Source organism: Rhinoraja longicauda, chromosome 2 (genome assembly GCF_053455715.1).
Source record: "Rhinoraja longicauda isolate Sanriku21f chromosome 2, sRhiLon1.1, whole genome shotgun sequence".
NCBI lineage: Eukaryota > Metazoa > Chordata > Chondrichthyes > Rajiformes > Arhynchobatidae > Rhinoraja > Rhinoraja longicauda.
This window is the reverse complement of record NC_135954.1, coordinates 14,242,123-14,255,767: the sequence shown is the minus strand read 5'-3', so window position 1 is coordinate 14,255,767 and position 13,645 is coordinate 14,242,123. Positions and strand designations below refer to the sequence as shown.

Sequence of the window (13,645 nt, the reverse complement as noted above, 5' to 3'; positions counted from 1 at the left end):
CTCTGGTCCGGCATTCTGTGGTTCAGCAACAGCCATGACCTCGCATATTTTGAAATATAGCGCCATTAGTTTGCAGAGCATCTGTATTAACATAAAACCAATTTGTGGTTGAGTGATTTATTTATACATTCTTGGTTTACCTATATTTTCCCTACTTTGTAGTCCTACAATATGTCTTCTAAGAGGCCAAGAAGTGTGGGAAATGGTGCCAGTGCTAATAAGTATAAGTATTAATTATTATGCATTTTTGAAAAGGTGGAATTGTTGAAGAAATTAAATAAAGGAACTTCGGTCAGGTACGAGTTACATAGTATTAGTTCATCAACAGTTTATGACTTATAGAAACATAATTTTAAGGCTATTTTGCCAAAATGAAAATCAGAAAAGTTAAAAGTGTTGGAAAACTTTGAAAATAAGAAAGAACACAAAGTTTATACAGTGTACTTATAAAGTTATTTACGCTTATCCATAACGGCAGTGTGAGCCAGCGCTGCCGTCGCAGCTGCGGCTTGCCTGCAGTCCGTCTGTCTTTTGTGTTTTTTGTTGTTTTTGTCTGAATTGTAGTTTTAATATGGTGTAGGGTTTGTATGTTATGTTTGGGTGGGGTGGGGTGGGAGGGAACGGGAACTGTAAAATTCTCTCTCCCGAATGGAGACGCGACCTTTGTTTCTGTGTCGTGTCCCCGTTCCCGTTGCGGCCTACCATCGGCCATGCACTTGGGACCACCTGGGGCTCTGGTTCGCAGAGCCCGCGGCCCGGACTCACCACCTGCGGCGCTGGCTGCCTTCGGATGCTGCGGGTGCGGCTGCGACTCGTCTCCGGAGACTCGGGCGCGGGCCGCGTGGACGTCGGAAGCCCGCAGGCCCCTGGATGGGGGCCGACATCGGGACCTCCGGCAGCGGCAGCGACAGCGTGTTCACCCGTCCCGAATCGCGGGGCTTGGGTCGGCCCGCCGCAGACCTTTCACCGTCCGGAGCGGCCTGGAATAGGCCGCGGGATTTTCACCGCCCAGCGGAGGTTTCAATGTCGGGAGTCCCGACCGCCCCGACGTGGCAACTCCAACAGCCTGACCGCGGGTCAAGACGGCAGGGGAAGAGAAAAGACATTGTGGCCTTCCATCACAGTGAGGAGGGACTGGAGGAGACTCATAGTGATGGATGTTTCTTTTTGTTTGGTGTTATTTTTGTGATTGTATGTGTTATTGCATTTTTATTGATTATTCTTATTGGTCTTATTGTTCAACTGCGGGTAATGTTTCATTTCACTACACATTTATGTGTATGTGACAAATAAACGACTATTGACTATTGATTTTAGGTGAGATGCTTAAGGAGCATGCAAAAATATTGAATCAAGAGCTGAACATTAATTATGACTGAATATTCACCAAGAAGGCTACACAAGTTTAAAAAAGAGGCACGGGTGGGTGAAAAACAATGGTGAAACTGAAACTGCACCAAAATTTGTTGACAAATTTGCAGTTATTGGCTCCAGAACAGTGTATTTTATTTCTCTGATGAGTGTGTTTATCCCATATTGGCATTTATGCCACAAAATAATTGTGCCCATGATATTGGGGAGGTTCCATTTAGAAGTAAGGATCCCAAGTACGATACAAGGCCTTCTACGCCCGCACCTCCAGACTCAGGAACAGCTTCATCCCCAGGGCCATAGCTGCTAAGAAACGGTCCTGCTGAGCCGTATGGTCACATTGCACAGCGAACCGGCACAGATTTACTTGTACTTTATTCTGTTTTAAAACTGTTCTAATTTGTTTCATTGGGTTGTTTAAATTAATACTGATTAGCTAATTGATTTATTGCAACGTATGGGAGGCGCATTCCCAATCTCGTTGTACCCCCGTACAATGACAATAAAGATATATTGTATTGTATTGTATTGTATTGTATTAAAACAGAGACAATTTCTGTGGTTCAGCACTAGTCAGATTCCAAAGGTGCTAGACTGGAGAGTTTCAACCTGTAGCTCCTAACATTTTCATTTTAGCTAAAGCCAAGTTAGAAAAAGCCCAAAAGTAAACTGAGCAAACCTGTAAATTTCTAAAAGCGTAGATTACTGCAAGTTGTTTTCTTTTGGAAAATAAGTAATGCAACCCTTAAACACATTTTTAGCCAAAATGTAAAAGAGCTTCATGCCTTTAAGAATTTTACTATGATCTGAATAGCAAATGTCAATACAATAAAATGTAAAACATGGCATGGAGTTTTAAAAAACATGCACCTGTAGTTTATTAACTAAAAATTGCAATGTAATTGTCAGTTCATACATTCATTACTGACAATGCAGCTTTGCAACATGGCATTCACAACATCTTAAACATTATTTTTAAAATTTTGGTTATTGAGAGAGAAATAGTGCCATAATGAAAATTGCAAGTTATATATAAGTTGTAAAACAATAATGCAAGACCAATATTTTCAAAGGTGTGAAGAAAAATGTTGTCTATGGAGAGGGAGGATGCAGAGAGGGAGATAGAAGCAGACTTGGAGAAAGGGAGGGGAATAAGAAAGAGGTTTAGGAGCATTACCCTAGCTTTTAATCAAAGGAGATGAGTCCAGACTCTAGATTTGGGAGAGGTCGGGCTGCATTAAAATATTTTGTTTCCTCTTCCCCTTTCTTCTCACAACTATCTCCCCCCTCCCCCCCCCCCCCCCCCCCCCACCCCACGCAACCTAAATTCTACACACGTTCACTCCCATTCACAGCCTCCAACTATCATTTTGCTATCTCCACCTACACCTGCCCAACAATCTCGATAGCCACCCAAACTCTTCAATCACATCCCTCCATCACACTGCCATCATTACACTGCCACCGGATTACCCTCACTCTGCTCCCCAAACATACTGTTGCCCTCCACTATCACTCTCCCTCGCTCCACTGTCTCCTCCCTCTCTCCCCCTTCCACCCACCTCTTCCTCTCTCCAATTCACACACTTCCCCTACTGTCTCCTTTCCTTTGCCCTTCACCTACTCCTTTCGCCCCTCTCCATCTCAACACCTGCATCCCATCTCTCTCTCCCCCTCCATCCACCTACTGTCTGCCCTCATTCGATCTCCCTACACTTTGCCATCCAGCCTTGCACTCCCAACATCTCACCACTTGACCTCTCTCCCTCCTCTGCTCCACATTACCACCCATCTTTTCTCTCACCCTTTACCCCATCACCCACCTTTCCTTCTTCCACCTGCCCTCTTCCACTATACATCTTTTCTCACCACCAGTGTCACATCTTCACCTCTGATGTGGAATAATGATACTGACACAACATTTACAGGTTACATTCCTTAGTCTCTATGTTTTTTTAATCTCTGCCGACCTGCCATGGCTTACACAGCGCACGCACCATCTGACCTCCAAATCAGCTGATACCAAGATCAAGGTATTTGCATATCATTATCATGACTCATCGTCATGACATCCCTCCTTTACCAGAATTAAACTTTAAATTAATATGTGTTCTTTCTAATATACTGTGGCGCGTCGGTAGAGGCCCGAAATAAAGGCAAGGAGCCAGGTATTTTGGGGGCGTTAAGGTTTTAATAGTCGGTTATCAGACGGGTCGAGTCTGCCGGAATGGCTTCGCGCCCAAAACCTTGTCCTTATATCTCTAGTACCGGACCGCCCCCCTGGACTGGTCCATTCCCGTGCCGAGGGGTCGGTAGTGGTATGGCCCGACCCTTGGGAGCCGCCACAGGACCCCCCCCCCCCCCCAGAACCGGAGGCACAAAGTGCACTGGTGGTCGCACAATCCGACCGGACCGCGTACGGTAATCGGTCGACAGAGGGGCCGGCGGAGGCACAGTTTGAGGGACAGGTGGTGGGTCCCGGAAGGGTGGGCGACCTCGTGGCCGAGGCTGGGCAACCCGCACCGGTTGGTCAATGTCTAAGTGGGCCGGCTTCAGGCGGTCAATTGACACGGCCTCCGGCCGGCCCCCCATGTCCAAGATAAAGGTTGTCTGTCCGTGCTCCAGCACCCGGTACGGGCCCTCATACGGCCTCTGGAGTGGCGTCCGGTGGGCGTCATGGCGCAGGAACACAAAGGCGCAGTCCCGGAGGGCCGATGGCACGTAAGGGCGGAATGTCCCATGGCGGGACGTCGGCACGGGTGCGAGCTTGCCAACTCGCTCTCGGAGGCGCTGTAGGGTGGATGAGGGCGGTTCCTCTCGCCCCAGCAACGAGGGCACGAACTCCCCGGGCACCGTGAGCGGGGACCCGTATACGAGCTCCGCTGACGATGAAGCCAGGTCCTCCTTGGGCGCAGTCCGCATGCCCAGCAAGACCCATGGTAGCTCGTCCATCCAGTCGGGGCGGGAGAGTCGCGCCTTCAGCGCTGTCTTCAGCTGCCGGTGGAACCTCTCTACCAGGCCGTTTGCCTGCGGGTGATAAGCCGTGGTGTGATGCAGCCGCACGCCCAACAGGTGGGCCATGGCCGACCACAGCTCGGAGGTGAACTGTGGCCCCCGGTCCAAGGACATGACCACCGGCACCCCAAAGCGAGCAATCCAGTGCGCGGCCAACGCACGAGCGCATGTGGCTGTTGATGTATCGGCCAGTGGTATGGCCTCCGGCCACCGCGTGAAGCGGTCCACCACCGTGAGGAGGTGGGTGATGCCCCGGGACGGCGGGAGCGGGCCCACAATGTCCACGTGCAGGTGGTTGAAACGTCGGCAGGGTAGACCGATCTCTTGGAGTGGCGCCCGGACGTGGCGTTGAATCTTTGCCGTCTGGCACGGAATGCAGGTGCGGGCCCAGTAGCCAACTTGCTTGCGCAGACCGTGCCACATGAACCGCGCAGCTACCAGTGTGGTCGTCGCCCGGATGGATGGGTGAGCCAGCCCGTGGACCACGTCGAGCACCCTCCGGTGCCACGCGGCCGGGACGATGGGGCGCGGCTGACCTGCCGACACATCACACAGTATCGTCTCTCCTCCGGGGCTGAGGGGAACATCCTCAAGGCGGAGGCCAGAGATGGCAGTCCGGTAGGCGGGCATCTCCCCGTCCGTTAGCTGGGCCTCCGCCAGGGCAGAATAATAAATGCTGGGCGCCACTTCTAAAACGGTATTGATGGCGGGGCGAGACAACGCGTCGGCCACCCGGTTTTCCTCCCCTCGATGAAGCGGATGGAGGTAGTGAATTGGCCCGACCCTTGGGAGCCGCCACAATACTTTCCAATTAAATTCTTACAAAGCATATTTGTGCCTCTTTGTGTTTTCATTTGTGTTCCAATAACTCACAAAACAAATGCATTACAACCACAAAACAAATGTCATATTCATCTGTATAATTACTAAGCAAAACTATAATCTATAACACAAAATCGTCATATCGCTTGGGGACTCTCCTTTCACGTTTTGGTCACGTTTCTGGCGCAGGAGCATCAGAGCCTGTTGAATCTGCCAAGGTGTTGTCATCTTGGAGTTGGCTGCGCCTAACGGCTGCGGCTCTCTGGCAGTCTGTTGTCTTTTTTTCTTTTTTTTTGTTTGTGTCGGTGTTGGGATGGTTTTTGTTTCTGTTTTTGGCTGTGTATGTGTGGTGGGGGTGTGTGGTGGGGGTGTGGGGTGGGGTGGGGGGGTGGGGCGGGGGGAAACCTTTATTTTATTAGGTCTCTTCCCCGGGGCGCGGCTCGGCTGCGGGCCTTAACATTGCCGGCGCAGCTCGGCTGCGGGACGTTTCAGTGCCCGGTGCGGCTCGGCTGCGGGCCTTAACATTGCCGGCGCAGCTCGACCACGGGACGTTTCAGTGCCCGGTGCGGCTCGGCCGCTGGACTTAACATCGCCCGGTGCGGCCGCGGGACGTTTCAGTGCCCGGTGCGGCTCGGCCGCGGGACGTTTCAGTGCCCGGTGTGGCCGCGGGACGTTTCAGTGCCCGGTGCGGCTCGGCCGCGGGACGTTTCAGTGCCCGGTGCGGCTCGGCCGCTGGACTTAACATCGCCCGGTGTGGCCGCGGGACGTTTCAGTGCCGGTGCGGCTTGGCCGCTGGACTTAACATCGTCAGCGCTGTTCGGCCGCGGGACGTTTCAGTGCCCGGTGCGGCTCGGCCGTTGGACTTAACATCGCCCGGTGTGGCCGCGGGACGTTTCGGTGCCCGGGGCGGCTCGGCCGGGGGGCCTTCCATCCCCTTGCGGGGGCTGTGCGTGTCGTTTGCCTCGGTAGGGGTCGAGCTGCCTGTCCGTGGGTGCGGGGGGAAGAGAGGGGAAGTTTTGTTGCCTCCATCACAGTGAGGGGGTGTTTGGAGTCACTGTGATGGATGTTTGTGTTGGGGTCGGGTGTCCTGTGTTCTTTTCTTTTTGCTGTATTTTGTGTGACTGCTGAAATTTCGCTCGGTGTTGTGCCGAGTGACAATAAAGTGTTGTTATGTTATGTTATGTTATGTTGTTATCTAGACGCCATCTTTGCTCACCACCTGCGTTGCAGCATGCTGCCTCTGGAACTCTGGTCACCACCTCAGAAATGCTGGCTGTCTCAGGAACACCGGTCACCACCTCAGGGATGTCGTCTGGTCCCTCTGAATCTGTAGCTCTCGGTAGACTTTGGGCCACCTCGATTCGAGTGTCTCTCGACATGTACTTTTTGACACTCGATACATTCGTCTTGTAGATAACACCTTCTGGAGACTTGCCTGTCACCCTGCTGCCGGTCCTCGATACAACATTGTATGGCTGGCAATGGTAAGGAGTGTCTATCTTACTGCCATCATCTCGCCTCACAAGCACATAATTACCAGGCATTATTTCTGAGTGCCTGGCTCCTCGTTACAAGTCGGCATAGCATTTTGCCGCACCTTTCTTTTCAGCATCAGGGTCTCTCAGCTCCTGGTCTTCCATGATCTCTTGCACTTCTGGCATTTTATTGCAAATTTTCCTTCCAAACAAGGCTTCTGCTGGGCTTTTCCCTGTCGTTGAGTGAGTGGTCGTCCGATATACAGCTACGTATGCTAGCAGTGCCACCTTGCAGTTTTTCCCTTCGTCATGGACGATACGTATCCTCTTCTCTATGGACTGATTTTGTCTCTCTACTTCTCCGTTAGCTTGTGGCCATTTGGGAGTCACCTTGTGATGATGGATGCCTGTGATTCTCATGTATTCAGCAAACGCCTCAGAAACAAACTGTGGCCCATTGTTGGAGTACAATGTAAAAGGCAACCCGTGTCTGGTGAAAATCTCTGCTAATGCCTGTACAGTTTTTTCTGCTGCAGTTGACTTCATCACTGCATACTCGTAGTACCTGCTATAGTAGTCTACCACTGCCATAATTGATTCACCTATTGGAAGTGGCCCAAGAAAGTCAACAGCTACGTCAACCCGTGCAGCGTACAGCGTAGGTCCTGCAGCGTAGGTTTACTAGGTTAATTCCCGGAATGGCGGGACTGTCATATGTTGAAAGACTGGAGCGACTAGGCTTGTATACACTGGAATTTAGAAGGATGAGAGGAGATCTTATCGAAACGTATAAGATTATTAAGGGGTTGGACACGTTAGAGGCAGGAAACATGTTCCCAATGTTGGGGGAGTCCAGAACAAGGGGCCACAGTTTAAGAATAAGGGGTAGGCCATTTAGAATAAGGGGTAGGCAGGAACGGGGTACTGATTGAGAATGATCAGCCATGATCACATTGAATGGCGGTACTGGCTTGAAGGGCCGAATGGCCTCCTCCTGCACCTATTGTCTATTGTCTAACCCATGGTCCTGTTGGCAACTTTGTACTTCTAATTGGTTCTGGTGGGTTGCTCCTGCTTGTGATTTTGCATCCGTGGCAGGTCTTGATGAATGTTTCGACATCTCTCTTACAACCTGGCCACCATAATTTGCTCCGCAAATTCTGTTTGGTACCGTCGATGCCTAAATGTCCTTCATGAGCCAATGACACAACCCTTGGTCGTAGTGCTTGCAGGATTACCAATCTGCTACCTCTCAGTACACACTGACCAATTACACAAAATGTATCTTTTATGGGAACATATGCTTTGTAAGGGCATTGGTCCCATTGCACACTGTGAATACGGTCTCAGATATCTTTGAGTTCAGGATCATGTTCTGATTCCCTTTCGACTTCCTTTGTTGTCATGGCTCTTGGCGTTGACTGAATTGCGAGGAAGCGCACAAAGTTCTCTGCTTCCATCTCTAGCGTGGATGTTGCTCTCAGCTGTTCATCCTTCAACAGTCTCAACAGCGGGTCCGTGATGTTTGCTTTCCCAGCAATGTGGACTACTTTGTACTTGTACTGTTGGAGTCTCAGCACCTAGCTGGCACATGGCTTAGACCTTGTTGAATAGATCACTTCCTGCGGCTTGGGATCTGTAACAAGTTCAAATTCAATGCCGTACAAGTAAGCATGGAACCTTTCACAGGCCCACACTAGTCACAGTGCTTCTTTCTCTGCTTGAGAATACCTTCTCTCCACGCTGGTTAAAGATCGACTGGCATATGCTGTGATTCTGGGTCCATCTGCATGTGTCTGTACCAGCACTGCTCCCAAGTTCCCGTCCGGACTAGCTATGACTTTTGTTGGTGCAGCTGGATCATAATATCCAAGGGTTTCTGCACTCATTAGACTCTGTTTCAGTGCTTTGAATGCCTGTCTCTGTTCACTACCAAACTGGAACGGTACGTCTTTCCTGGTCAACTTTCTCAGCGGATCTGCCTGTGTAGCAAAATTTGGAATAAATTTTGCAGAGTAATTGACCAGTCCTAGAAAGCTCCTCATTACGGTTGCTTTCTGAGGTTCACGTGCATCTGCAATAGCTTTCACTTTAGCCTTTGCCGGGTTCAGCCCTTCACTTACGAGTCTGTGTCCCATGAAATCCATCTCAGAGACACCAAACTTGTACTTGTCTTCATTCATATTAAGTCCTGCTTCTTGAAATTTAGTCAACACTAGCTTCAACCTCCTGTCATGCTCTTCACGAATTGATGCATGGACAACGATGTCATCTGATACGTTTGCTGCTCCTGGTACATCTTAAATCACTCTGTGGATTTCGTACTGATAGATCTCAGGGGCAGCATTGATTCCAAACATCAGTCTTTTGTTCCGGTATAATCCGCAGTGAGTGACAAATGTTGTCACCTCTCTTGACTCTGGATGTAATTCCAATTGGGGATATCCCCACTTGAGATCAATCTTGGAGAACACTTTACTGGTTGATACCTCTTGTAGCACCTCATTGATCGTCGGAATAGGGCGACTTTATCTGATTATTGCCTCATTGGCTCTCCTCATGTCAACACAGTCTGATGTCATCATTGGGTTTCGGCACTATCACTACTGGACTCACCCATGGTGTCGAACGCTCAACTGGCTCAATGATGACCTGATCAATCAACTCCTTGATTTTAGCTTCTTTTCCACGAAGTACAAATGGCGTTCTGCGCACTGGTTGTGCTTTCGGCTTGACAGTTTCATCAATGGCAAACTTCACTTGCCGGCCTTTCAATTTTCCAAACCCATGGAATACTGGGTGAAATTCCTACCTCATGTCATCATATGACTGCACTGAATTGACATGCACTCCGATGTGAAGCACTCCCAGCTCTCGAGCTGTACTTCTACAGAGCAGGGGTTCTCCCTTCTCCTCAATCACCATGAATTCTGCATCGGCTTTTCTATCTCCGACTTCTACTTTAGCCGTGAAACATCCAATGGTCTGCAATGGTTCAGTTGCAGTGTATGGATTTAACACTTCCTTGACGTGCACTTGATTTTCTGCTGTTTCAAGCATTCCCAAAGTGATCTGTCAATTACGTTGCTGTCGCTACCAGAATCTACAATCACTGGTACTGTAACACCTCCGATGGTCACTGCAACTTTCTCGAGATGGCTATCATTCAATGCAAACTGATAATTCCTTTTAACAGCATGCTCACCAGGTTCATCACTGTCCTCATCACTTCTGAAATCACCCTCTACGTGACAGACGTGACCCTTCTTTTTCTGCAAGGACTGTCTATCTTGTCACTGGACTTCCCTTTCTCCCTTGCCTTGGAAGGTTCACTCTTGTTGTAATCACTTGTCTTGTCCCTGACCTTACTTTTACATTTCTTTGCAGAATGATCTTTGTCTCCACACTTCCTACATGTTCTACCTTTTGCTGGACAACATGCATCTTTCCCTAAGTGGCCCTTGTTGCCACACCTGCAACACCCAATCTCACGTTCAGGCTTACTTCTTGGTCTACCGTAGGACAGGCAGTTAACTTGCCCAGCCTTGGAACCTTTCAATTTCATGCTGTGAAATTGTCCCTCAACAGTTTCCAGTGCCGCTGCAATCGACAAAGCATCATTAAGGTTTAACTCACCCCCTTTTTCTAACAGCCTTCTCCTGAGCTTGTCTGACCTGAAATGCTGGACAACCTGATCCTACGGGTGCTGCACTGTAAGGAGTTTGTACGTTCTCCCCGTGACCTGCGTGGGTTTTCTCCGAGATCTTCGGTTTCCTCCCACACTCCAAAGACGTACAGGTATGTAGGTTAATTGGCTGGGTAAATGTAAAAATTGTCCCTAGTGGGTGTAGGATAGTGTTAATGTGCGGGGATCGCTGGGCGGCACGGACTTGGAGGGCCAAAAAGGCCTGTTTCCGGCTGTATATATATGATATATGATGATGAATATCTGTTTTTCCACATCAGCAGCCACATATTTGCATCCTACTGTCACCTGTCTGAGTCTCGTCACAAATTGAGCAACAGTCTCACCCTCTTCCTGTTTCGTTTTGCGTAATAAATGGTGTTGAAATGTAGCATTTTGCACCACCACATAATGACTGTTCAATGCATCAACGGCTTTCTTATAGTCTTCCTTCATGTGTGCCAGGGAGTGTTTTAAACATTTCTCGAACTGCTGGCCCCGGGGTGAAAAGTTGCAAAGCTCTCCGCTGAGCCTTCTGCCCCAGTGTACTCTCATCAAGAAAGATCCCGCGACTGTCGGTGTAGGCCTCGAATTCCTCCAGCCAAGCATTCCACTTCAGGCTGACGATACTCGCATCACCCGTTGGATCAAAGTGTGGAACTCCGCAAAGTGCTAAGAATCCAGCTCCAGCGACGGCCATTATGACCTTTTTCTAACCTTTTTCCAGCTCGTTGCCACGGATTCAGAATCCAAAATGTCCCAAAATATCCTCGTCGCCAATGTCACATCTTCGCCTCTGATGTGGAATAATGATACTGATACAATATTTACAATTTACATTCCTTAGTCTCTATGTTTAATATCTCTGCCTCCTGCCTTGGCTTACACAGCGTACACACCATCTGACCCTACAAGTCCGCTGATACCAAGGTCAAGCTATTTAGACAATAGACAATAGGTGCAGGAGGCCATTCGGCCCTTCGAGCCAGCACTGCCATGGCTTATATTTGCATATTATTATCATGACTCATCGCCATGACACACAGTAGCCACCCATCCTCTCAACCTCATTTACCCCAACCACCCCTTTATCACATCCACCTCATCACCTTTCTTTCAACCCCCCCCCCAAAAAAAAATTCCCAGAGGTTGTCCAACATTAAGGTCTGAACATTAAGGTCTGCTACTTGCCGTTTAGAACATCAGATTATGAGGCTCAGATGCTTCTCTTTCGCACAAGAAGTCAATTTGGGACACTGAATCAGCGGTGGCCAGCGTTGCGACAGGCAGCTGTTGCAATCGTATGGTAGTGAATGTTCCAGACAGCATCTGGGTGTGGAGTGAATGTCCCGGTAAAATGGCTAGCATGCATCCGTGTGTGTGATGTGAGTCAGATTGCAAAGCTTTTTTTTTTACAAATCCTACAAGAAGTCTGAATGAGGGTCCCAACCCTTGAAACCGTCTGTCTATTTCCCTCCAAAGATGCTGCCTGACCCACTCTGAGTTCCTCCAACGGATTGTATTTTTCTCCCCATAAGAAGCACGTCGTTATTAACTTGACAGCTTACATTGTCAAGGCCAAGAGCGCTCGGTGTCTAAACATTTACCCACGGCTAAAGAACTAATTGACATCATCATAAAGCTTAAAAGCTTAAATTAAAAAAGGAAAATCGACAGAAATCCCGTGGACATTCAACGAACAATATTTACCAAAAATAGACAAGAGCTGCACAATTTGTGAAAATAAACTTGCAAAAGGGACATAAAAATGAGCATTTTCTGGCAATTAAACGCGGAAAATTACAGATTACAGTCGATTAAATGTAAATGAAATCTAAATCGGGAATGAATGAATGAATGAATGAATGAATGAATGAATGAATGAATGAATGAATGAAAGAAAGAATGAAACACATTGCAAGAACAGTTAGCGAAAGGGCAAAGGATCATAGGGCGCCTCATCCGAGACAAATATCAAAGTGCGAATGGGAATGCAGCAAAATTAATACAAATTTGGAGAGATAATAAACAAATCATGAGATAGTCTGAAGAGGGTCTCGACCTGAAATGTCGCCCATTCCTTCTCTCCTGAGATGCTGCCTGACCTGCTGAGTTACTCCAGCACTTTGTGAATAAATACCTTCGATAAGGACATGTATTATCTATCAGTCTGTGTCGGAAGGAACTGCAGGTGCTGGTTTAAACCGAAGATAGTCACAAAAAGCTAGAGTAACTCAGCGGGTCAGACAGCATCTGCGGAGAAAAGGAATAGGTGATGTTTCGCGTCGAAGCCCTTCTTCAGACTCGACCCGAAACGCCACCAGTTCCTTTTCTCCGGAGATGCTGCCTGACCCGCTGAGTTACTCCAGCTTTTTGTCTTCCATCTTTTGTATTATCAGTCTATTTAGTTTTCAGGTCTATTTGAATTTGAATTGAAGACAAGATGCAGATAGCCATTTCAGGGCTTGCACTGAGTTACCTTCGATCTGTACCAGCATCTGCAGTTATTTTCTTACACAATCGCGAGATAGATGTTCTTTTTTTTTTTAAAAACACACATGACAGTGGCAGTTCTGAAAGCCCCGAGACTGTCAGATGATCTCATAGATTGGAGATTCAGTATTTCTCTGTCCGCTCTATTCCTTCCCCTTTTTTTTTTTTTCCTAACGATTATTATTAAAATGCAATGAGGTTTCTTTATTCTTTTTTTTTTTTCCCTTTCTGATTTACATTTAATTTACCACAAATTCAAGGACACGTTCCTGAAGTGGACTTCGGGGGGGGGGGGGGGAGGGGGAGAGGGGTCCTGACGCAGAGAGTCTCGACCACCCGCCATCTTCTCGCCATTAGCCGGCGGGTGAACGCAGGGCAGGGAAGGCGAGCAACATCCCCCGGAGCCGGAGGATGCATCCCTCAGGCCGGCATCAGGTACAGATGTTTTTTGGAGCAGAATTAGGCCGTTCGGCCCGTCGCCATTCAATCATGGCGGCGAATCTACCTCCTTGCCTCCCCGTTCTCCTTCACCTTCTCCTCATGATCCCCATGGCCCTGATTAAGATGGCGGCACCATTTTAAATGACGGCGTGTCGTCGTCGTCGTCCCCCCCCCCCCCCCCCCTCCCCAATCGCGGTGCGTCGCCACCATCCCTCCTTCCCTCCCCCCACCCACACAACGAGAGAGCTGCTTACCCTTTGGCGTCGCCACCATCCCTCCCTCCCTTCCCCTCCCCACCGAGAGAGCTCCTTACCCTTTGGCGTCGCCACCATCCCTCCTTCCC

At 48.9% G+C, this 13,645-nt stretch overlaps 1 protein-coding gene across 6 annotated transcripts in view; it reads right to left on the bottom strand.

The window, feature by feature from the left end:
* Positions 1-13,645, bottom strand: part of LOC144602268 (uridine phosphorylase 1-like) — a 48,838-nt gene that overhangs the window by 34,557 nt on the left and 636 nt on the right. Inside the window, exon 1 of one of the 6 annotated variants that reach the window (XM_078415171.1) lies at positions 13,557-13,582. The exons of 4 other annotated variants lie outside the window; for them this stretch is intronic. In XM_078415171.1, the coding sequence (XP_078271297.1) occupies positions 13,557-13,575 (19 nt within the window). In that variant the 5' untranslated portion in view covers positions 13,576-13,582. Of the gene's footprint in view, positions 1-12,078; positions 12,148-13,556; positions 13,583-13,645 lie in introns of those variants that run through there. One more of the 6 variants, XM_078415187.1, reaches the window with a different exon arrangement.